At 44.3% G+C, this 26,616-nt stretch overlaps 1 protein-coding gene across 4 annotated transcripts in view; it reads right to left on the bottom strand.

Moving 5' to 3' along the window:
- Positions 1-255: 255 nt before the first annotated feature.
- Positions 256-26,616, bottom strand: part of c1h4orf50 (chromosome 1 C4orf50 homolog) — a 135,320-nt gene continuing 108,959 nt past the window's right edge. For all 4 annotated transcript variants that reach the window (XM_033021092.1, XM_033021119.1, XM_033021101.1 and 1 more), the window contains 3 exons: positions 20,275-20,358; positions 18,446-18,535; positions 256-3,100 (listed from right to left, as the gene is read on the bottom strand). In XM_033021092.1, the coding sequence (XP_032876983.1) occupies positions 18,449-18,535; positions 20,275-20,358 (171 nt within the window). In that variant the 3' untranslated portion in view covers positions 256-3,100; positions 18,446-18,448. The remainder of the gene's footprint in view (positions 3,101-18,445; positions 18,536-20,274; positions 20,359-26,616) is intronic.

Raw genomic sequence — 26,616 nt, 5'->3', positions numbered from 1 at the left:
CCTTCCATAAATCAATTTATTGTGAATGGAACATTTATTGCCAAATTCAATGCTGTGGATTTGCATCAAATAAGAACTGGATTACAATCGGGCAACTGGATATGATTTGGTCCTTCTTGAGGATTCATCTCCTTTCTATGTTAATGTACACACTTACATCTGATAATAAAACCCATGCATTAACTCTCGTTGCATTTGAACACTGGAGGCAACAAGTATCCATTTCCAAAATTGAAAGGCAATAAACACATGAAATCCAAAGAACTTCCTAATTTAGTTTTAATACAAAATGCATACATTATACAATATACAAATGTGTAGAAATCATTTATATGTTGCCAGCTTATAAAAATAACCTTACAATTTTATTAACAAGTAAATCAACAGAATAAGTAATTTTTAGTGCTATTTAATAAATGTTTTACAAAGGAGTGATGTACATCTATTTAAGAAACATTTGAGACTACGCTACATGTATTCAGTATTATATACATTAGAAATCTGAGACATTTCCTTTTGCTTCTATTTTAATAAAATGCATATCTAAACTTTATTCCTTTGTTGCTAGGACCTTGTGTACCAAAAGAAAAAAATCTCATCCAAGTCATTTGTAGAAACCATAACACATCTTATAAAATAATTTGGCTTGGCGAGACAAAACAAACTTTTTTGGCTTTTAATGAATTCCAGTACAGATATTTGATTCCTGTTTGCCTCTGTAAGGCACTGAAAGATTCAGAATGTGCAAGATATAACGTTGGCTAGAAATCCAATCCTGGTCAGGGAACCAAATACAATGTACAGCATGATTTGCACAAATATTCAGCTGATATTTCTGTATTTAGTTCAATTGAAATCAATGAATTAAATTTCAGAAGAAGATTCCAACACACTGATGCTGCAGTAAAAGAGTGTCGTGCAACTGATCAAGGTGAATTTCTAGGTATGTATGTTTAAATACAATGGGAAAAAGACAAAATGAAAACCTGCTCTGGGTGCTCATATTTATATATACATTTTTGTCACACCAATTAAAAAAAAGTAAAGATGTGAAGATTGATCCACATCCGCTGGTTTATTGTAAGCAGATTAAAGTTTAGATTTGCGATTTGTCACAAGGCCACCGTACAATATCAATAATTCATGCACCGAAATATCATATTAACAAACATTACAAGAGGTTGGAGGAAAGGGTATGCAAAGGGACACCTTTGTTTGATCCATTCCCTCACTTCAGCAGAACAAGTTTGTCTCATGCACAAAAATATATTGGCTACCATTTTCACATTCTTTACCAGTCAGGTTCTGCATTTTGGTCAAATTTTCTTCTGAAACTAAACCTATCTCATTATTGATTAATTGGTGCAGAATACAATTGACATTAATTATGTTTCATTTGATGATTTGATGGGAGTCATGTTGATTATAAAGTATGGAATAAACTATATGTATGTTAACTTTTCAATACAATAAGCACATACCAATACAGGAGCCTCTGTAAACTAAGGTGTTTGGGGAGAGTTCAAACATTGAAAATTTCCAATGTACAATTGTTAATGCATTTCTCAATGGGCTGTCAGAGAATCCTAAAGAATTATTCAAGAGTATTTCTAGGCCATTGTGAAAAGAGCTGTCATAATCGTTATTTTATTCTATTGTCAAATACAAAGGTTGTTCACACAGCAGCTATCGATAAACTATCCTTTCAGACACATCGTCTATGTTTTAGAAGGAATTTACTTGCAAGCGCAAATTTAAGAACAGAAGTTTTACTTTTATAACTGATCTCTTAGTGCAGTTTCATGTTTTCTTATTCAGGTGCAATAGACAATGAATAGTGCAAGCAAGCAGTTTTAAACTGTACATAAAATATACAAATATAGAACAAATGACAAGAAAGCACTATAGCCCCCCCGAACAGTCCTGAGGTACACTTCAAAAGAAGTGAAATGTTAAACAAATTTGTTTCCCGAAAGCTGTGCTCAAAAAATATTTTTTTTAAAGTGCCACAAGGAAACCTATGCATGGTATCGTTCCTTCATATTCAGCACACATACATGGTTCAACACACAGTACTCGCATAATAACAGAAGTTGCATTTGCACTGTTGAATGGGTTATAAAGTCTTACGACATGTAAACAGGCCCTTCGGCCCAACTTGCCCACACTGGCCAAAATGTCCCATGGACAATAGTCCCACCTGTCTGCATTTGGCCCATGTCTCTCTAAACCTGTCCTTTCCAGGTACCTGTCTAAATGTTTCTTAAATGTTGCCATAGTACCTGCCTCAACTATCTCCTCTGGCAGTTTGTTCCATATACCCATCACCCTATGTGTGAAAAAGTTACCCTTCAGGTTCCTATTCTTTCCCCCATTCACCTTAAACCCATGTACTCTGGTTCTCTATTCCTCTACTCTGGGTAAGAGACTGTGCATCTACCAGATCTAACCATTTGTGTAAATTAATTCAACAGGAGGCTCTTCTGATTTTTTTGTTGTTGTCCATGATATTGATCGTCAATTAAAATACATCAAATATAAGGTGAATATAGCTATACAAAATGTTTAAAACATACTTTGTTTTACAGTGATTCAGTAAGCATAGTTCTGCTATTTCTAAAAGAAATGTCCTGTTCCCCATCTGTTTTCAGAAGCAGAACAATGGCACTACAATGCTTTTTTATTCTATTTAGAATACAGACTGGTTCCATTTTATTTCATGTTTAGTTGGCTGCTACTAACTGTTTTTTTCTTTATTCGAAAAAGATGAAAACTGCACCAGGACATTTGACACAAACGATCAAGTGCAACGATCTGGGAATTTGGCAAGGAATACAAAATTGGAATAAGGTGGAGAGGTAGTAAGAGAATTAAATACCTGGCAACAAATTATAGGCAAAGATTAATTCAAGGCTGCATCTTTGTTGGGTTTTAGCACCTAATCGGGAGTGGAGCAAACCAAATTCATTCAGCAGAGATTCCCAGCTTGTGCTCAGAGGCTGCAACAATTCATAGAAGATTTTCTGAAGAGGCTTCTTTGACAAAGAGTGGTGTGTATTTCAGCTTTCTAGACAAAACCTGCATCCTTTAAACTTCATACCTGCAAATATTTCAAAAACAAAAAGCACAACTTAATTATTAAATGTGTACATTTTATAACATGTTGTATATATTGTGCCTAACATAACATTATCCATAAATTTAGACAGATGGACATCAAATGCTGGAATAACTCAGTGGGTGAGGCAGCATCTTGGTGAAAAGGATTATCCACAGATTGACTGTTATTGTGACTAAAGCCAACAGATAAAGTGTGACCACACTATAAATCTGTACAAAACACAGTAATACATGTTTTACCAAACCAAAATACTACAAATGCTGGAAATATGCAATTAAATCCCGAAATGCTGGAACTACTTAGCTGGTCAGATAGCATTTGACATGAGACAAATAGAGTTAAACCCCAGTCTCACGGTGCGAGTCCACCCACAAGTGATCCCGAGTTAAAAACAAATCAAACTCGTGGTAATCACGTAGAATTAACGTGGCGGGAACGTCGGAACTCGTGGACGTAACTTAGCGACTCGTAATGCTAACGGCAGGTACTCGGGAATCTTGTTAACTCGTGAAATTTTTTCAACATGTTGAAAGATTTCCATAAGTCAAATTTACTCTTGAAGGAAAAATCTGAAACTTTTAAACTCGTTGTAATACCGTAGTAGCCTGTGAGTTTACCATAGTGACTCGTGAGTAACTCGTGGGTTTGGCCTGAGTGCCAGAAGAGAAATGTTGAAGATTAGTCAGATCTTAATGGAAAATTTTACAGTGATCTAACAATTCATTTTCAGTGAGTAATGCCTTTCAATGATTGATGCCAGACCTTGAACAAATGCAGTTCAAATGGACACCCGTTGCCTGAGCACAGCATGGCTTTTAGTATTACTAACCCCAAGGGAAGGGCACGGATCAGTTTTAGTGATGCAGCTCAATCAAACCAAACATTCAATGCAGGACAATGTTGAGTTGATGCAGCTTCATTGAGTTGTCCTAGTTTTCTTTGGAAAGCGAGTTAAGCCTTTCTCAGATGCAATCTTAATGTGGTTCATCTCAAGTTAAAGAGGCAAATGCAACAAGTTTGAGCAATTTTGGAAGGATTGTTTCTTGAAACAAACAGCCCTAAAAGTTTGAAGGAAGGAATTGCAGATACTATTTTAAACAAAAGATAGACACAAAATGATGGACTAACTCAGCTGGTCAGGCAGCATCTCGGGAGAAAATAAATAGGCGATGTTTCGGGTCGAGATCGTTCTTCAGGCTGGGTCTTAGCCTGAAGAAGGGTCCCGTCCCGAAACGCCGTCTACTCCTTTTCTCAAGAGATGTTGCCTGGCCCATGGAGTTACTCGAGCATTTTGTGTCCATGTTTGGTTTAAACTAGCATCTGCAATTTCTTCCTTCCAAACTTCCTTCCTTCAAACGTCACCGATTGCTTTTATCCAAAAATGTTGCGTGACCCGTTGAGTTAACTCGGCAGCTGGACAGAGGAAAAAAAAAGGTGAGTAAAAAAAGGTGAGTGAATGCATTCCTGTATGAATAAGTGTAGGAAGGAACTGCAGATGGTGGTTTACACCGAAGACAGGCACAAAAAGCTGGAGTAGCTCAGCGGGTCATGCAGCTTCGCTGAAACAAAGTCTTGACCCGAAGCGTCACCTATTCCTTTTCTCCGGAGATGCCATCTGACCCGCTGAGCTTTTTGTGTCCATCCCTTGTTTGAATAAGATTATTTGAAAATGAAATGATCCACACCCACTCTTAAAAATAAATTGCCTTTATGTGAAAAATAAACCAATTGCAAAACTTTCCCAACACGAAGGGGAATATCCTATGGGGTCGTTCGCTACCATCCGCAGTCACGGATAAAACAGTGCAGGATATGATAACATGGCCAATGATACAGGTGTGAGGCGAGATCCCCGAAATACAGTCTGCCGAGCGATGAATAAACAGGGGTGAGAAATGTACTAACCGTCAGCCTATATATTGAAAAATCCCAAAACTCGGGTTCAGTGAGTTTAAAAAAGTACATTGGACAAGAAACCTTTACAAATAGGGAAGCTTCGCGTATGGCAGCACACTGGTGAAAATGTCCCAAAGGGCTGAAACAGGCCCTTCGGCCCACTGAGCCAGCCGTCAAACACTCATTTACCTCAATCTCATTTCTGCCCGCATTGACATTAATTTCCCACCTGAGCCCCATTCGACCACTCACCGACACATCGAGGGAAGGTGACAGTCCTTCAGGTGTTTTTGCCATTCATTTCTCATCATTGGTTCATACAACACAGCAGGTGCGGGGAGCATTCATACAATAAAGCAGTATGCGGGGAGCGAAAGGGAGAACTTGGGGGAAACTCCATAAAATAGTACCGGAGGTTAGAATCGATCCCGGGTCCCTGGAGCAGTGACACATGCTGCTCAAGTGAACGTATAATGAAATGAATGAGGCCAGACAATAATCAGATTAATTGAACTCATCAAAGGGCAGCAGGCGGAATAGAGGGCATCTGATGACTTTTTTTTCAACCCAGTAAGTACTGTTGTCATAATCTGAGAACACGACGGAGGCAGGTTTACAAAGTATATGGGTCAGAACTCGAATAACAGTCAGGAAGGCTATGGTTGGAATGGACATGGTGGGCGGAGGAGCCTGTTTCTATGTTGTATGAACCCATGACTCGATGAGAAATGAGTGGCAAAAACACCTGAAGGATTGTGAGATAATGATCATGGATGACTTTTAATGGAAAGTCCACACATACAGATAGACAGCCAAGAAGAACTTCATATCTACACAGATGGACTGGCAGATGGAGGAGATAGGAGTTGGGGAAAGATAGGAAAAGCCCAAGAGAAATACAGGGCAAGGGATATTGGAAAAGAGAGATGCTGGAATCCTGAAACGCATGTCAAAACATTTAAAAGGTATAAACACATAGCAAATAGGTGCATGAGTAGGCCATTCGGCCCTTCGAGCCAGCATTGCCATTCAATATGATCATGGCTGATCATCCAAAATCAGTACCCCGTTTCTGCTTTCTCCCCATGTCCCATGATTCCGTAACCCTAAGAAATTTAAACAAGGGAGGCTTTTTATAGTATAAAAAAGAACTGCATGACATCATTTTTACCATGTGATGATTTTTCCACACGTCGGTAGTCGTTGTTGGCTCAAGAGTAACTCGGGAGAGGAACTTGGTACATCGCAGAAATGAGAAGTAAATGGCAAACTTAGATATACACATGAGAACTCGTTTAAACTCGTGAACATAAACTTGGAATCTCGTAGACAACCAAGAGTTTGATTTTTTCTTTCACTCTGGATCACTCGTGGGTGGACTCGCACCATGAGATAGGCCTATTAGCTTTTCAAGTTACTAACTTTAAGAACTGAGACATTAGGGATAAATCCAAAAGGGGAAGTAGAGGGAAAGTCTGCAGCTGAGAAATCTACATGAGAGATTATATGATAAATGGGATGCCAGTGCAAGGTGTAAGTGTGATAGGAGGACATGAAATAGTGTCTTGTGACTGTTTTACCATCTGGATTGTACGCAAATTAATTCATTCTCAGCCACTGACAGTATTGAGTTTGAGTTTAGTTTATTGTCACGTGTACCGAGGTACAGTGAAAAAGCTTTAATTCCCCTTTATCTTTTGTTACCTGGCAAACTATTTCCTGTCAGTTAAATTCTACATCCTACATGCAGGCATGATTGATGTTAATTTTATTACAAACAACCTGTTTGCTTGGTATTTCATATGATATTGATAAGAATTACATCTGTTGCTGATCAGTGGGGATCCTTCGCTACTGTTTGAAGGTTTCTAATCTAATACTACACAATGTTTGCAGAAAGCATGCTGTGCAATAACTTCATCAAATTGCCAACATAATCAGCTACCATTTGCCCTTGTTCCATCTGTAACTTATGATCGAAGTGCGAGACCTCAATATTTTTGACCTATTTATTCTCCACGGATATGATTAAATCATCAGGATGCTTCATTGTTCAAAGTTAACCACGGAATAGTCACAGGGTTACCACTACTCTAGTCTTGATGTGTTCTGCCCCACCCTTTGTAAATGTCCCTTTTCATGTCTGGAGAACATCATTAGCTTTGGATACATTAGTCTAGGTTTCTTATTTCATATTTGTTTGGACTGTCCTATCCTTTTGACATGCCTCGCCAAACTCACCCAATTACAGGTCTTGTAGTATTAATACCTTCATGTCCAGCTCTCAAATGTATCTTTCAAGACTGAACATGCCATGAAGAAAGTTGCAGTAAAGAAAGCGAATGGTATGTTAGCTTTCATAGCAAAAGGATTTGAGTATAGGAGCAGGGAGGTTCTACTGCAGTTATACAGGGTCTTGGTGAGACCACACCTGGAGTATTGTGTACAGTTTTGGTCTCCAAATCTGAGGAAAGACATTCTTGCCATAGAGGGAGTACAGAGAAGGTTCACCAGACTGATTCCTGGGATGTCAGGACTGTCTTATGAACAAAGACTGGATAGACTTGGTTTATACTCTCTAGAATTTAGGAGATTGAGAGGGGATCTTATAGAAACTTATAAAATTCTTAAGGGGTTGGACAGGCTAGATGCAGGAAGATTGCTCCCGATGTTGGGGAAGTTCAGGACAAGGGGTCACAGCTTAAGGATAAGGGGGAAATCCTTTAAAACCGAGATGAGAAGAACTTTTTTCACACAGAGAGTGGTGAATCTCTGGAACTCTCTGCCACAGAGGGTAGTCGAGGCCAGTTCATTGGCTATATTTAAGAGAGAGTTAGATGTGGCCCTTGTGGCTAAGGGGATCAGAGGGTATGGAGAGAAGGCAGGTACGGGATACTGAGTTGGATGATCAGCCATGATCATATTGAATGGCGGTGCAGGCTCGAAGGGCCGAATGGCCTACTCCTGCACCTAATTTCTATGTTTCTATGTATCTATGAATGGCGGTGCAGGCTCGAAGGGCCGAATGGCCTACTCCTGCACCTATTTTCTATGTTTCTATGCCATGAATTTGCCCTCTGTTATATGTGCTGAATGCATACTGCTATAGAGACACCATCATGCAGCACTGAAACAGGGCCAGCAACCCATCATATCCATGCTGACCATCTAGTATCTATCTATCTATGCTTATCCCATTTGCCTGCAATTGATACATGGCCTTCTCTGCATTAGTGTGGAAGTGCTCGTCTAGAATGTTGTGAGAGTCCCTGCCTTCTCCACTCACCAAGCCATTATGTTTCAGATTCCAAAGACATTCTGTGTAAAGTTATTATGTGTATGAAGGAACTACAGATGCTGGATTTAACCGAAGATAGACACAAAAAGCTGGAATAACTCAACAGGTCAGACAGCATCTCTGGAGAATAGACATAGGTGATTGAGAGTCAGTCTTTAGAAGGATCTTGACCTGAAGCATCAACCATGCCTATTCTGGAGAAGCTGTCTGAACTGTTACTCCAGCTTTTTGTGTCAATCTTCTGAGTAAAATTATTATTCCAAGATTCAAGATTCAAGAGAGTTTATTGTCATGTGTCCCTGATAGGACAATGAGATTCTTGCTTTGCTTCAGCACAACAGAAAATAGTAGGCATGACTACAGATAATGGGCTATTAATGTTCAGAGTTTTGTCCGAGCCAAGTTTAATAGCCTGATGGCTGTGGGGAAGTAGCTTTTCCTGAACCTGGACGTTGCAGTCTTCAGGCTCCTGTACCTTCTACCTGAAGGTCGCAGGGAGATGAGTGTGTGGCCAGGATGGTGTGGGTCCTTGATGATGCTGCCAGCCTTTTTGAGGCAGCGACTGCGATAGATCACCTAGATGGAAGGGAGGTCAGAGCCGATGATGGACTGGGCAGTGTTTACTACTTTTTGTAGTCTTTTCCGCTCCAGGGCGCTCAAGTTGCCGAAACATGCCATGATGCAACCTGTCAGCATGCTCTCTACTGTGCACCTGTAGAAGTTAGAGAGAGTCCTCCTTCACAAACCAACTCTCTGTAATCTTCTCAGGAAGTAGAGGCGCTGATGTGCTTTCTTAATAATTGCATTAGTGTTCTCGGACCAGGAAAGATCTTCAGAGATGTGCACGCCCAGGAATTTGAAGCTCTTGATCCTTTCAACCATCGACTCGTTGATATAAACGGGACTGTGGGTCCCCATCCTACTCCTTCCAAAGTCCACAATCAGTTCCTTGGTTTTGCTGGTGTTGAGGGCCAAGTTATTGCGCTGGCACCATATGGACAGTCGCTCAATCTCTCTTCTATACTCTGACTCATCCCCATCAGTGATACGTCCCACAACAGTGGTGTCGTCAGCGAACGTGATGATGGAGTTCGCACTATGACTGGCTACGCAGTCTATGAGTATAGAGTGAGTACAGCAGGGGGCTGAGCACGCAGCCTTGAGGTGCTCCCGTGCTGATTGTTATCGAAGCTGACACATTTCAACCAATACGAACAGACTGTGGTCTGTGAATGAGGAAGTCGAGGATCCAATTGCAGAGGGATGCGCAGAGACCCAGTTCTGCGAGTTTGGTAACCAGCTTGGAGGGGATGATTGTGTTAAATGCCGAGCTGTAATCAATGAATAACAGTCTGACATATGAGTTTTTGTTGTCCAAGTGGTCCAGCGCGGAGTGGAGGGCCAGCGAGATCGCATCCACCATTGATCTGTTGTGGCGGTAAGCGAACTGCAGTAGGTCCAGGTTTTTGTCGAGGTAGGAGTTGTTTTGCGCCATGATCAACCTCTCAAAGCACTTCATCACCACAGGCGTTAATGCCACTGGTCGATAGTCATTGAGGCACGTCACCTTACTCTTCTTGGGCACTGGTATAATCAATGCCCTTTTGAAGCAGGTGTGAACCTCAGACCTCAGAAGTGAGAGGTTGAAAATGTCCGCAAAAACTCCAGCCAGTTGGTCCGCATAGGGTTTTAGAACACGACCGGGTATACCATCAGGTCCAGGCGCTTTTCGAGGGTTCACCCCTCTGAAGGATTTCCTGACGTCGGCCTCTGTGACTGAGACTGAAATACCATCACAGCGAATGGGGGCTCGGGAAGGCACATCAGTATTCTCCCTATCAAAGCGTGCGTAAAACGCATTGAGCTCGTCAGGGAGTGATGTTTCGCCGATATTCGAGCTGCCTCCTCATTTCGCCTTGTAGGAGGTGATTGCATTCAGACCCCGCCACAGCTGCCGAACATCTGTCTCATCCTCCAGCTTGGAGCAGAAGTCCCTTTTGGCCTTTTTGATGGCCTTACCAAGGTTGTATATGGACTTCTTGTAGACCTCTGTATCATCTGACATGAATGCCCGGTGTCTGGTCTTCAGAAGAGTGCGGATCTCAGAGTTCATCCAAGTTTTCTGATTGTGAAACATTCCCAGTCTACAGACTCCAAACATTCCTGGAGTTGTTCCTCTGCCCCCCCCCCCCCCCCTTCCCCCCGCTCTGTACAGTCCTCACCTCTGGGGGTGCGCTCTTCAATTGTAGGCAGGAAGAAGCAGCACGGTGGTTTGGTCGGATTTACCAAAGTGAGGGCGAGGGATAGAACGATAGGCATTCTTGATGGTGGTGTAGCAGTGGTCGAGGGTGTTAGGTCCTATGGTGCAGCAGGAGACATGTTGGTGCAAGTTAGGGAGTGATTTCTTGAGGTTCGCCTTATTGAAGTCCCCAGCAATGGTGGTGAATGCGTCGGGGTAAGACGTCTGGTGTTTGTTGACCACGGCGTGCAGCTCCTCCAGTGCCAGACGGACGTCTGCCTGGGGTGGGATGTAGATTGCGGTCAGGATGATGGAGGTGAATTCCCTTGGGAGGTAGAAGGGACGGCACTTCACCACCAGATGTTCGAGGTGTGGAGAGCAGGAGTTGGACAGGACTGCCACGTCTGAGCACCACGCAGAGTTGGCCATGAGGCAGACGCCTCCTCCTCTCCCTTTCCCAGATGCCAGTGTACGGTCAATATGGTGGATGGAAAACCGTTCAGGCTGGACCGCTGTGTCTGGGGAGCTGGGGGTGAGCCATGTCTCTGTGAAACAGAACACAGAGCATTCCCTCAGCTCCCTTTGGTAAAGCAGCCTTGTCCTCAAGTCCTCCACTTTATTTTCAAGGGACTGTACATTGGCCAGTAGGATAGTAGGGAGAGAGGGCCGAAGTCCCCTGCGCTTCAGTCTGACCTGATGTCCTGCCCGTCAGCCACGTTTCCGGACACAATGGAGGCGTCCCCTTTGTTTCCAGGTACTGTGCTTACTGTACCTGCTGTTTCTGCGGACCTGCGCTGGAACTGGGATTCCCTCACGGACGACAGCTTCAGTTCCGTAACGAACGGGGGTTCCCTCAAAGTCAGCAGCTCCAGCTCCGTTGTTCCTGGAAGATCCAGCTCGTCGGCTCGAGGTCATCCCCGAGTTTCCAGGTACCGTACCTGCGTTCCTCCGTCGGGTCAGGAGTTTTACAGACAGCGTGGGAAAGTTTAAAGTCCTGGGCTCCCACAGCTGCGGGAGATCGCGAAATCGCAAGAGCCTTCAAGTGCCCAAGCAGCTTGTCCGAAACAGCACCGATTTCTGCCGTTTCCCTGATGCGGGTGAGTTGTTGGAAGTTGTAGGTGAACCTTTTATGTTCTGGTGCTTCGCAAAAGTTGCCGCAGGCAGGTGCGATCCAAAAGGGGGGTGTCCGAAGGGGGGGTGCGTTGGGTGCGACCACACCCCCATTTTTCTCCCAGATTAAGAAAAAATCCCGGGGAAAAAAAATAAAAATTCGGCTGCTTTTTTTCCCGTAAAAAAAAAAAAAATTCCGCTGGCCCACGCCACCCCCACAGTGCCCACGCCACCCCCGCTGACCCCTGCAGGGCCCACGCCACCCCCGCTGAGCCCACAACAACCCCGCTGGCCCACGCTGAGCCCACGCCACCCCCGCTGGCCCACGCCACCCCCACTGGGCCCACGCCACCCCAGCTGACCCTTGCTGGGCCAACGCCACCCCCGTTGGGCCCGCGCCATCTTCATCTTCGCCCCCCGCCAGAAAGATGGGGGGGCGGGTGTGGGAGGGGGAGAGAGAGAGGGGAAGGGAGGGGAGAGAGAGATGGGGGAGGGAAGAGGGAAAGGGGGATTATCTTTAGTGAGATTGCAAAATTAAAGTAGGTTTTAGAGCTATTATATTTTCTCCTCCATATGAATAATTTTAAACAATATCAAATAATATCAAACAATTGGAACTGCTTTCTTTTCCTTGATAATAATACTGAAAAATATGAATTCCATAGTTTGTGACATAAATACACATTTTAATGGGATCATTATATACAGATGTAACATTTCCATTTCAAGATCGGGGGGGGGAGGGGCAAATATGCGTCAAGCCGATAGCCTAATCGTTAAAGAGTTAAAAGATAACCTAATCGATAAAGAGCTGAGAAGAGGAATCAGAGATACCAAGGAAAGGTATTCTGAGAATTAGCGGAGCAAGCTCTCAGCTAGTGACACTTCTTCAGTTTGGAAGGGCATGCAAGAAATCACCAGCTATAAGAGGAAAGCGCCCCGCTCTTTGGACAATCGTCAGCTGACCAACAACCTGAATGTGTTTTACTGCAGGTTTGAAAATCAGAAACGTAACCCTGGTACCCCCTCCCCAACAAACACAGCCAGACCCCAGTCTGCAAAGAATGGACCCTGCACCCTCTCCTTCCCATTCACCACTTCACACCTACTTAAGGCCTCCAGTATGAAAAGAGTGGACCCTTTCCCACCCCAACCAACACTTCACACCCAATTACTCACTTTTAACCAGTCCCTGCAAAGATGTACCATCCCTGCCTGCTTCAAAGTCTCCACTATTGTCCCTGTACCCAAAAAGGTAAGAATTACTGTTCTTAATGACTACAGGCTTGTCGCACTGACCTCTGTAGTCATGAAGACTGTTGAAAGGCTTGTGCTGGTCAAGCTGAAAAATATCACAATCCCTCTGCTGGACCCTCTGCATTTTCCATACCGGGCCAATAGATCTGTGGATGACACAGTCAATCTGGACCTACACTTCATCCTCCAGCACCTAGACCGCTAGGGGACCTATGCGAGGATTTTGTTTGTTGATTTTAGCTCTGCATTCAACACCATTGTGCCAGAGCTACTACGCTCCAAACTTTCTGAGTTGACTGTGCCTGAACCCCTCTGTCGGTGGATCACCAGCTTTCTGACAGACAGGAAGCAGAATGTGAGACGGGAAAGCATATCTCGGACCCGCAAACGCTCAGCATAGGAGCACCGCAAGATGCGTACTCTCCCCTCTCCTCTACTCTCGCCACATCAATGACTGCACCTCCACTGACTCCTCTGTCAAGCTTCTCAAGTTTGCGGATGACACAACCCTGATTGGACTGATCCAGATGGGGATCTCTGTACTCTTTTCAGTTTGACATCTTTCCTATAACATGGTACCCAGAACTGAACACAATATTCTAAATGCAGTCTCACCAACGTCTTATACAACTGCAACATGACCTCCCAACTTCTATACTCAACACTGACAGATGAAGGCCAAAGTGCCAAAATACGTTTTGACCACCTGCTATACCTGTGACACGACCTTCAAGGAACCATGCAACCATCAACCATTCTTCTGCCCACCTGGCTAATTGATCCAGATCCTGCTGCAATCTTTCACAACCATCTTCAATATGTGCAAAACCACTCACTTCTGTATCATCAGCAAACTTGCTAATCTTGCCCTGTTCTGTGACGTTTCACAGAGTGCTGGAGTAACTCAGCGGGTCAGGCTGAGTATAGAGGTTGGGAGGTCATGTTGCAGTTGCATAAGAAGGTGGTGAGGCCGCATTCAGAGTATTGTATTCAGTTCTGGGCACCATGTTATAGGAAAGATGTCATCAAACTGGAAAGGGTACAGTGAAGATTTACGAGGATGTTGCCAGGACTAGAGGGCCAGAGCTATAGGGAGAGGTTGAGAAGGCTGGGACTCTATTTCATGGAGCACAGGAGGATGAGGAATTATCTAATAGATGTGTATAAAATCATAATTTGAATAGATATGTAGATAGTCTTTTGCCCAGTGTAGGTGAATCAAGGAGCAGAGGACATAAGTTGAAGGTGAAGGGCAAAAGATTTAATAGGAATCTGAGGGGTATGTTTTTCACACAAAGGGTGGTAGGTGTATGGAACAAGCTGCCAGAGGAGGTAGTTGAGGCTGGGACTATCACAACATTTAAGAAACAGTTAGACAGGTACATGGATAGGACAGGTTCGGAGGGATATGGATCAAACATGGGCAGGTGGGACTAGTGCAGATGGGACATGCTGTGCCGAAGGGCCTGTTTCCACACTGTATCACCCTATGACTCTATCTTTCCCTCTCAAACCCATTCTCCTGCCTTCTCCCCATTACCTCTGACACCCGTATCAATCAAGAATCTATCAATCTCCTCCTGAAAAATGTCCATTGACTTGACCTCCACAGCTAGCTATGGCAATAAATTCCACAGTTCACCACCCTCTGACTTAAAAAATTCCTGCTCATCTCCTTCCTAAATGAATGTCTTTTAATTCCGAGGCTGTGGCCACTGGTTCTAGACTCTCCCACTAGTGGAAACATCCTCTCCACATCCACTCCATCCAGGTATTTACCAGGCTGGGACAGACGGCAACAGCTTCACACCCTGTCCCAAAGCTTGTGTCCTGTCCTGCATCACCCAAGGCAGCAGAGACGTTATAGGAGAGGGCAAGCACTGGAACAAAGTAGCTCACGATGGTTTGGGTAACATTCAGGAATGTCTATGCATGGCACATCATGAATATTACTGAAGAAGAGTCTTGACCCGAAATATAATCTATATCATTTCTCCAGAGATGCTGCCTGACTCACTGAGTTACTCCAGCACTCTGTGACATGCCATCTATCCATGTTCTCCAGAGATGCTGCCTGACCCACCGAGTTACTCCAGAACTCTGTGAAACGTCACCTATTCATATTCTCCACAGATGTTGCCTGACGCATTGAGTTACTCCAGCACTTTGTGTCTATTTTCCCTTCACCCATCTGCCCAAGCCCACTCTCCCCCCTTCTTTCCTATGTTCCTTTGCACCCATAAACCTCTCTCTGCCTTTACATTTCACTCCTCTTTCAAATCTGCTCTACTTATCTACATGCATTTTTCTTCTTAACTTTTTAGTCGTAGATTGATGCAGTGTGGAAACCCAACTTGCCCACACCGACCAATATGTCCCATCTAAACTAGTCCCACTCACACGCGTTTGGTACATATCCATCTAAACCTGTCCTATCCATGTACGTGTCCAAATGTCTCTTAAACATTAGGATAGTCCCAGCCTTAACTACCTCCTCTGGCAGCTTGTTACATACATACATTCAGCACCCTTTGTGTGAAAAAGCTACCTCAGATTCCTGTTAATTTCTGAAATATTGGTCATAAATTTGGTGCAAAAATGCTCCAAAATAAGGCTCAGAATGCATCAGAGAGCATCTAAAACCCCAGAGCTTCCAGGACCCTTAACGGGCCCAGGACCCTGGCTTCGAGGGACTTCACGCTTCGCGCTTGTGATGTGCGCAGCGCGCACACTATTTCACATTAAATTTTTTGTAATCCTGTTATGCCACCCCCCCTTTTTGGAAAGCTTCGTACGGGCCTGCCATCTTGGAATCCTTAATCTTCTTTAAATCTCCCATCCCTACCTGATTTATCACAGCTGCCTTTCTTGAATAAAGGTACCAAATGTGCTATCTTCCAGTCATCTAACACCTCACCTGTGGCAAGTGAAGATTTAAAATGTCTGTAAAGGGTCCAGCAATCTCTTCCCTTGCCCCCCCCCCCCCCCAAAAAAACCCAATATGGTATACACCTGATCAGGCCCTGGGGAGTTATTCACCTTTAAGCTTGGGAAGACATTTTTTACCATTTTTATAATGGCAATATGTCTGGAATCTCATCACCTTCTCCTGAATTATCGAATCGCAATGCCATTTCCCAAGATGTTGTTATTTAAAACCTCACCTACATCCTCTTGTTCCATGTAAAGACTGACATTTTAGTTCCCAATGAGTCCTATTCTTTCTCTGGTTACCCTGGTGCCCATCCTATGCATTTTACATTGGGATTTTCCTCAATCTAAACTGCCCATCATATTTCATGCCACTTATTTGCCCTTCTAATTCCTTTCATTACTCCAAGTTGCATTAAACTCCATTTACTAATTTCAGTTAATTAGTTACTGCATCACACATATAAAAGAAGAGACATTTCTTGCCCTATGTTTCTCCAATGCTTTCCACAAAGTCCAGTTTCCATGCCTGGGGAGTAGCATTTGATTCATCTTTGCACCTCCCCATTAATCAAGTGCATTCATTCTGCATTGTTGAATTGAAAATAATAACCAAAATATTGACCATTTTTCTCTCCAGTGCTTTATATCATATGGTATAAAATGTCATCAGGCTCAATTTATATTTTGTCAAATGACTCTGTGATTCCTTACCTGCATTTCCACTGACCTAGTCGAATATATTTTGTACACTTGAACAATTTACAGGTCTTTACCCAGGTCCAAGCTATTGTTGCAAATTAGAAACAGAATTGGTCCAGTCAATGACTTCTGGTTCATCCCTATCAATACTTTGCTTGACCAAGTAGCTGTAATTTCAACACTTCAATTTCAAATCCATATTCAATACTTAGTCCAAATCTCAATGGAATTTTACTTAAGGAAAGTCTTTTATGAACTCTCGTTAAACACCTTTGGGAATAATTTGTTTTGCATCACGAGCATGCATATTAGATCTTATTTATTTCTTCAAAATGTCAGAGAAGTTTATATTTGATTAATTCTCTTCTGGAAACTACCCTGACCTCTCTGTTGGTCAATCTATTTTGCTTTACCGAAAACCTTTAAAATGAAACTGAAGACTGCAGCTGCTTGTTTGATTTATTTATCCTCACGATCAGAGACAAGACATTCACTGTTTTTAATCTGTGCTTCCCTTCTGTACAATAATTTCCTCAATGATTCATTCTATTGATATCTTCTCCCTAAACTTCTTTGTCATATGAAGAATTAGCATCTATCATAGTAGATGTATTGTTTTGAATCTTTCAACATATAAAATGTTCACATATAAAAGCTACAGTTTATATGTTGCTTTGGTTATCTTCATCTGTATCTATCTATCTATACTATTACTAAAACTCTCATCTTGACCACTTCCGGTTTGCGGTTATTTTTAATCTGCGCAAAACCCTATATCGCTAGGGTTTTTCGCCACCTTACTCACCGTTCTCCTCTGCTCCAAGCGCACCACGTTTTGTTCCGATCGGTGAAATATTAGACAATTCATGAAGGTTTAAAAAAATCGTGAGGTCAGCAGATTTGTCTTCTCGCCTGTCAGTCACCATGAAGGTAACACCCTTCTGGCACCCACGGAGAATAAATCCCCGGAGGTGGGGCTGAGTGCTGAGCAGCGTGCAGCGGGCAGAGAGCAGCATGCGGGCTGCTTCTGCAGCGACCAGCAAGGCAAGCCGGGAGCTTTTAAGTTGAACCGGAAGCCTCTGAGTGAAGTCGGAGTAGGACCGGGATCTGATGCAAGAGGCCGAAAGCTGAAGGTGCGGGGTGAGCAGAGTGCAAGCTGCGTCCCCCTTCCCACACCCCCCCCCTTTCCCACACCCCCCCTTTCCCACACGTCCCCCTACCCCCACACCTCCCCTACCCCCCTGTTCCCCCCACCCCCCCCTTCCCCAGATCCCCCTCCCCCACACCCCGCTCCCCTACACACACCTCTATGCCCCCCCTCCCCATCCCCATCTCCCCTCCCCCTCTCCACACCCCTCTGCCCCCACACACCCCCTCCCCCACACCCCAGCTCCTTATCACTGAAAGACCTACCATTAAAGTATTGAAAGAACAGTTCAATAGCTTTTCCATGCATAATTTGATGGTCTCTATTCACCCAAAGGAATTCAAGTTATTGCCAATCGGCGTTCTAGCCACCATCACATCACATAGTACTCATTTGTAATTCTCAATGGGGCTAGCTCAGCTAACTAACTGTGGTTTGATCAGCACACATCTGTATTGTAATTATTTGCACAACCAAAGCATGTGACACATTGAAACATAAATGGTAATGGTATAGAATGTTTCAACCAGTTATCATTCATAAGTTAAATATTTTAATTATTCATCCCCTGGCACTTCTGTCAACATACAATATTCTCGTAGCTATATTCACTTGCACTTGCAGTTCACTTGCAAGAATTCGTGCCTTTCATTTAGTTGAATGGAAGCAAACAATGACAAATTTGCAATGATATGCATTCGCAAAAAAACGTACAACATTCATACTCTTTTCATCAATACTCACCTGTTAAGAGTTTTGTTTGTGGAGGTGTTCTGAGGAGTTTGTTAGCCTGGGCATCCCATCACATCCGGGTGGTGAACTCACTGACCAGGGCTGGAAAATAAAAGAAGAAGCAAAGAACTGCACGTTAGTTTAATGCGCTGGAATAAATCAGCGGTTACGCAGCGTCTGATGAAGGATCCAATCCCCAAAACAGTGTCCATCCATTTGCCTCCACAAAAGCTGCCTGACCAGCAATTCCTCCAGCAGTTTGTTTGTTATGTTTAATTTTAGAAGATGTGGAGCAACAATTAACTATTTGCTGCAAAAATGAAAAGCACTATGAATATATTTTGGTCAAATATTGGGTAAATATTCTATGGACCCTAATTCTAGATATCCTAATTTGGAGGAAATATCCTCTTAGCATCCACTCTGTTAAACCCCCTCGGTATCTTATGTGTTATCTCATCTGAACATAGGCCCTATCTGCTCATCCTCTCTTCAAACATCAACCCAGGAATTAACCTAGTGAACTTTCTTGGCCTAGCCTTGAATTCCAGTAAACCTCCCTTAAATGTGGATTCCAAAACTGACCTGAATACTCTCGGCACAGTCTCATCAGCACCATGTAAAGTTGCATTCAAACTTTCCTAATTTTATACTCTATACCCCTTGCAATAAAGCTCCTCATTCCACTAATCTTATGAATTACTTGCTGTATCTGCATATCAACATTTCGTTTTTCATACACCAGGGTCCCCTGATTGCTTTTTACCACAATTTGTAATCTTAGTCCATTTAAATAATATTTTTTGCATTTTAATTCTGGATAACCTCACCTTCTCCCTCATGGTATTCCATCGGCCCGGTTCAAGCCCACTCACTTATCGATAGCCCTTGAGGCTTGCAGTGCCATTCTCACAGCTTGTTAATCCAGCTATCATTGCCACATTGGCAAAGTTGGCTGCAGCACAACTCAGTTCCTTCATCCAAGTCATTAATGTACATTGTATATAGTTGATGGGTATCACTGATCCCCATGACACCGATCAAGTTACTAATTGCCATTCCAAGAGTGACCTATTTATTCAGACACCCTGATAGTCGATTATATTGTTTACAGAGTACTATTTACATATTCTGTAAGAAGAAATCATAGATGCTGGTTTACACAGAAGGTAGACACATAATGCTGGAGTAACTCACTGGGACAGGCAGACAGGATTGTGCCAGTTCCACTAATTACTCCAGCATTTTGTGTCTATCTTTGATGTTTACATATTCTGTTGTGCTGCTACAAGAATGTCATTGTTCTGTCTGGGACATATGGCAATAAAATACTCTTGACTCTCTATCCAGCCAATATACGATTCTCATCTCTTATCTAACGCTCTATGTGGCACTTTATCAAAAGTTTTCTGATAAAGCAAATTTGTTATATCCTCGAGGAACTGTAGTGAATTATCAATGAGAGCTTTTTCATAAAACAAGTTGATTTTATCTGATTGTTTTATTTATTGCCCTGTTATTGCCTCCTTGAAAATAGATCCAATATTTTACTAAACAGAAATGTTGGCCTAACTGGCTATTGCGTCCTTCTTTCCATCTTCTTCCTTTAAAGAACATTTGCTGTTCCCTGATTTTCTGGGGCTTATCCAGAATCAAGGGAATGTTAGTCAACAAAATCCTACAGACCTATTCTCACAGCAGCTACTTCCTTTAATACCCCAGTTTGCAGACTGTCATGTCCAGAGGAATTGTTGACATTGGCTCCATCAGTGTGTCTAATGTGCAGAACAAAGGGGGGGAAACAACTCTGTAAAATAAATGACAAAGTACATGACCCTTACTGCGTTGTGCTTCAATGTTTTTGGCAATCTAATGCTGGTGTCCTCAAGGAAACAGATTGGTACCAGACCTCGTCTTCCATTCACCTGCAAATACAGGAAACATTTTAGAACTAGATGCATTCCCTCCCATACTTGGAATGATGGTCACAAGATTCAGAGCTACTGCCACTGAGATAATAAAATTCAAGAAGACATTTATATATATACTAGACCAAGTGCAGACCCGTTGGGTCGGTTTCCCCAACGGCGTTTGCGGGGGGGGGGGGTCTGAGGCATCACACTCACATTAACCACCCCCGAAACACACAGGTGGGGGTAGGGGGGATGAGAAGAGGGGAGGGAGGGGAGAGGAGGAGGAGGAAACGGGACAGATTTGGGAGGGGAAGGAGAGCGGGGTAGGGGGTGAGAGAGGGGGTTGGGGAGAGAGATGTGGGTGAGGGGGGGGGGATGGGGAGGGAGGGGAGGAGGGAGGGAAGGGGAGAGGGGTGGGTGGAGAGAGGGGAAAGAGCGGGGAGGGAGAGTGGAGGGGGAAGGGGGGAGAGAAGTGAAGTGGAAGAGAGGGAGGAGAGAGGGATGGGGAGGGGAGAGAGATGTGGGGGGGAGGGATGGGGACGGAGAGGAGGAGGGAGGGGTAAGAGTGGAGGGAGGGGGAAGAGTGTGGAGGGAGGGGGAGAGAGGTGGGGGGAGAGGGGGGAAAGAGTGGGGAGGGATAGTGGGGTAGGGGGAAGGGGTGGGGGGGGGTAGAGGGGAGGGATAGGGAAGGGATAGGGAAGGGAGGGGGAGAGAGAGGGGTGGTGTGAGGGAGAGAAGTGGAAGAGTGGGGAGGGAGGGGTAGGGGGAGTGGTGGAAGAGGGACAGGGGGGAAGGGGGCGGGGGGAGAGAGGGAAGGGGATAGGGTAGAGAGTGAAGGGGGGTGGGGGAGAGAGGGATGGGTGGAGAGGGAGAGGGGTGAGAAGAGGGAAACTTAGAAACATAGATATTCAGGTGCAGGAGTAGGCCATTCGGCCCTTCGAGCATGCACCTCCAGTCAATATGATCATGGCTGATCATCCAACTCAGTATCCTGTACCTGCCTTCTCTCCATACCCCCTGATCCCTTTAGCCACAAGGGCCACATCTAACTCCCTCTTAAATATAGCCAATGAACAGGCCTCAACTACCTTCTGTGGCAGTGAATTCCAGAGATTCACCACTCTCTGTGTGAAAAATGTTTTTCTCATCTCGGTCCTAGAATATTTCCCCCTTATCCTTAAACTGTGACCCCTTGTTCTGGACTTCCCCAACATCGGTTTCTATAAGATCCCCCCTCAATCTTCTAAAATCTAGCGAGTACAAGCCGAGTCTATCCAGTCTTTCTTCATATGAAAGTCCTGACATCTCAGGAATCAGTCTGGTGAACCTTCTCTGTACTCCCTCTATGGCAAGAATGTCTTTGAGCATTGGGCATTGTGACATCACACAATGGAACGTTCACCATGGGCTGGGACTCCTGCAAAGGCATATGTAAATGCATCCATTCCGATTGGACATATGTGAACATTGGGCATTGTGACATCACACGATGGAACGAATCAAAAGGAAGAAAGGCAGCGGCAGTCGGACGGACGGACGGCAGGCACACAGTTTTATATATTAACTAGACCAAGTGCAGACCCGTTGGGTCTGTTTCCCTAACGGCGTTTGCGGAGGGAGGGGGGGGGGCTGCGGCATCACACTCACATTAACCACCCCCAAAACACACAGGTGGGGGGAGGGGAGGTGAGAAGAGGGGAGGGAGGGGAGAGGAGGAGGGGGAAACGGGACAGATTTGGGAGGGAAAGGAGAGCAGGGTAGGAGGTGAGAGAGGGGGATGGGGAGAGAGACCTGGGGGATGGGGAGGATGGAGGGAGGGGGAGAGGGGTGGGGGGAGAGAGGGGAAGGAGTGGGGAGAGAGGAGGGGGAAGGGGGGAGAGAAGAGGAAGAGTGGGGAGGGAGGAGAGGGGTAGGGGGAGTGATGGAAGAGGGGCAGAGGGGTAGGGGGAAGGGGGCGGGGGGAGAGAGGGAAGGGGGGTGGGGGAGAGAGGGAAGGGGGGTGGGGGAGAGAGGGAAGGAGGAAACGGGACAGATTTGGGGAGAAGAGAGCGGGGTAGGGGGTGAGAGAGGGGGATGGGAAGAGAGATGTGGGGGAGGGGGGGATGGGGAGGGAGGGGAAGAGGGAGGGAGGGGGAGAGGGGTGGGGGGAGAGTGGAGGGGGTGGGGGGAGAGAAGTGGTAGAGTGGGGAGGGAGGAGGAGAGGGGTAGGGGGAGTGACGGAAGACGGACAGAGGGATAGGAGGAAAGGGGGCGGGGGAGAGAGGGAAGGGGGTGGGGGAGAGAGGGATGGGAGAGGGAGAGGGGTGAGGAGAGGGAGGGGGGAGGAGAGAAGGGGGAGAGAAGTGGAAGAGTGGGAAGGGAAGGAGGAAGGGAGGGGTAGCGGGAGTGGTGGAAGAGGGACGGGGGAGTGGTGGAAGAGGAACAGAGGGGTAAGAGGAAGGGGTGGGGGAGAGAGGGAAAGGGAGGGGAAGAGAGAGGGGTGGGGGAGAGAGGGATGGGTGGAGAGGGAGAGGGGTGAGGAGAGGGAAACATAGAAACATAGAAATTAAGTGCAGGAGTAGGCCATTCGGCCCTTTGAGCCCTGCACCACCATTCAATATGATCATGGCTGATCATCCAACTCAGTATCCTGTACCTGCCTTCTCTCCATATCCCCTGATCCCTTTAGCCACAAGGGCCACATCTAACTCCCTCTTAAGTTCCGATTGGACATATGTGAACATTGGGCATTGTGACATCACACGATGGAACGTTCACCAGGGGCTGGGGCTCCTGCAAAGGCATATGTAAATGGATCCATTCCGAATGGACATCTGTGAGCATCGGGCATTGTGACATCACACGATGGAACGTTCACCAGGGGCTGGGGCTGCTACTCCTTATGGGTGAAAAAATAAAGTGATATGGAGAGAAGACCAGAACTGGGTGCTGGATTTGGAATTCAGGACCTATTGAAGAAGGGACCAAACCTGAAATGCGAGTCCGAAAAAGGGTCTTGACCCAAAACATCACCTATCTATGTTCTCTAAAGCTGCTGCCTGACCCGCTGATTTACTCCAGCACTTTGTGTCCATTTACTGAATTTGGATGATCGGCCATGATCACAGAGAGCGGCACTGCAAGCTCCAAGGACTGCTTGGCTTATTCCTACCCCTATTTTCTATGTTTCTATTATCAACCTACACTTTCAGCAATTTGGATAGAAAAAAATAAATAGACCAGTAATTATGAAGGCATGATGTCAAATATACATTCCGGGCCAATATATTTCCCCTCATTAACTCCATATTAGGAATGTCAGAATTTTATGAATGCCATTATTAACATGATGGAATTTTTGAATGGTCTACAAATATTATACGCAAACTGTTGCAGGGCAACTGATATTATACAGGCAATGTACTAATGCTAAAATTTGCTTCCCTTCCTCAGTTGCAAAACCCTAATGTCATGTCCCTAGAAGCAGCCAGTCACCACCAGCCGAACCTCCATCAGGGGAACACATACAGAACAGAGTATCTGCAAACTACAGAAAATCAACTGGATTGCAGCCCTAAACCAAAGGAAAGTACAACACTCAACCTACTGCTTATTAAAGATCTTATAGCGGAGCTATAAGATCTTTGCTGCTTATAGGTATTTACCTAATTTAATAATAATGTTTCACCAAAAAAATAAAGACATTTAGTTCATAGTCCATACAACAGAGAGAATCAACCTTCACAAAAATGTCAGGATCGGAAGATTTATTTCTGTGCATGTTAGGAGACTGTGTGAGGATCTGGAGATAGATACAAAGCATTTGCAGGTAGAAAAATGCTTTTTCGTTGATCCTTCAACCAGTGTTTGGTTAATACAGCTATTATATTGGCTGGTTTACATACACACAATTGACCAAATCATAATTTGAAAAGCTCCATTAGATTCAATGGCTCCAACATTAGAAAGGATCAGAGGAAAATAGAAACCTTTACCGTATAGAGATAACAGCAAAAAAAGCAATGTTACTATTCTGTATCCTCAGGGGTGGAATGGGAAGGGAGAGGTGGGATTAACAGCTACTAAACAGAGTGCAGGACATTTTACAGCCAACATCCTTCCATACAAAGCCAGCTTTGTATGTTTCAAATCTTTTTTAATATGATAAGCTGCATTTTTGGTGCTGCACTCCATCGTTATGGAGATCATCAGCCAAATTCTCAGAAGGACAACACTGGGTCAAACCTGCTACTTGACAATCCTTTCATAAAACACAAGCTCACAAAGAAACGTTTCAAAATAGTGACACATTGCACAAAAGAACTGGAAAACCTCCCAGCAACATCGGGAAAGCAGATTGAAACATAATAAATATAGAAAGTTCACAGATCCAGGCTTAATTTAATACTTAGTGCTGGGAAAATGTTAATTAACATAACAATGTCTTATTAATAGGTATTGATTCAAAGCCTTCATTAATTTATCAATGAGCCAACTCTGTCATGTATTAAATATTAATGACACATTGCAACTGTGTTGTAACTCTAAATTACAACTGCAATTTGTGTTCTTAGTGGAGCATTGGAAATTTAGAGTGCTTTGCTGAAGTGAGCAGGTTTTTTTGCAGAACCTTATCAAAGGCCTTGCTGAAGTCCAGGTACACAATGTTTACGGCCTTGCCCTCGTCAGCCTTCAAAAAACTCAATCAAATTCGTAAGATATGATCTCCTATGTACAAAACCATGCTGACTATACCTAATCAGCCCCTGTTTATCGATATGTATATATATCTTAGAAACATTAAAAAATAGGTGCAGGAGTAGGCCATTCGGCATTTCGAGCCAGCACCGCCATTCAATATGAACATGGCTGATCATCTAAAACCAGTATCCCGTTCCTGCTTTTTCCCCATACTATACCTAATCAGTCCCTGTTTATCGATATGTATATATATCTTAGAAACATTAAAAAATAGGTGCAGGAGTAGGCCATTCGGCCTTTCGAGCCAGCACCGCCATTCAATATGAACATAGCTGATCATCTAAAACCAGTATCCCGTTCCTGCTTTTTCCCCATATCCCTTGATTCTGTTAGCCCAAAAGAGCTAAATCTAACTATCTCTTGAAAACATCCAGTTAATTGGCCTCCACTGCTTTCTGTGGGTGAGAATTCCACAGATTCACAACTCTATGGGTAAAAAAAATGTTTCCTCATCTCACACCTAAATGGCCTACTCCTTATTTTTAAACAGTGAATCCTGGTCCTGGACTCCCCCAACATCGGGAACATTTTTCCTGCATCTAGCCTTTCCAATCCTTTAAGAATTTTACATGTTTCTATAAGATCCCCTCTTATCCTAAATTCCAGTGACTACAAGCCCAGTCGACCCATTCTTTCATCATATGAGTCCCACCATAGAAACATAGAAAATAGGTGCAGGAGGAGGCCATTCGAGCCAGCACCACCATTCATTATGATCATGGCTGATCATCCCCTATCAATAGCCCATGCCTGCCTTCTCCCATATCCCTTGACTCCACTAGCCCCTAGAGCTCTAACTCTCTCTTAACTCCATCCAGTGATTTGGCCCCCACTGCCCTCTGTGGCAGGGAATTCCACAAATTCACAACTCTCTAGGTGGAAAAGTTTTTTCTCACCCCAGTCTTAAATGGCCTCCCCTATATTCTAAGACTGTGGCCCCTGGTTCTGGACTCGCCCAACATTGGGAACATTTTTCCTGCATCTAGCTTGCCAGTCCTTTTATAATTTTATATGTTTCTATAATATACCCCCTCATCCTTCTAAACAACAGTGAATACAAGCCTAGTCTTTTCAATCTTTCCTCATATGACAGTCCTGCCATCCCAGGGATCAATCTTGTGAACCTACAAGAGGAACCTACACTGCACTGCCTCAATCACAAGGATGTCCTTCCTCAAATTAGGAGACCAAAACTGTACACAATATTCCAGATATGGTCTCACCAGAGCCCTATACAACTGCAGAAGAACCTCTTTACTCCTATATTGAAATCCTCTTGTTATGAAGGCCAACATTCCATTAGCTTTCTTCACTGCCTGCTGTACCTGCACGCCAACTTTCAGTGATTAGTGTACAAGGACACCCATGTGTTCTTCCCATCTCGGAATTAACCTGGTGAACCTACGCTACACTCCCTCAATAGCAATAATGTCCTTCCTCACATTTGGGAACAAAAATTACACACAATACTCCAGGTACTACCTGATCCCTCAGATGGCGGGACTGTCATATGAGGAAAGATTGAAAATG

The sequence above is a fragment of the Amblyraja radiata genome, chromosome 1 (assembly GCF_010909765.2).
Source record: "Amblyraja radiata isolate CabotCenter1 chromosome 1, sAmbRad1.1.pri, whole genome shotgun sequence".
Classification (NCBI taxonomy): Eukaryota; Metazoa; Chordata; class Chondrichthyes; order Rajiformes; family Rajidae; genus Amblyraja; species Amblyraja radiata.
Note: the sequence above shows the minus strand (reverse complement) of the source record. Positions and strands in the feature narration are given on the sequence as shown.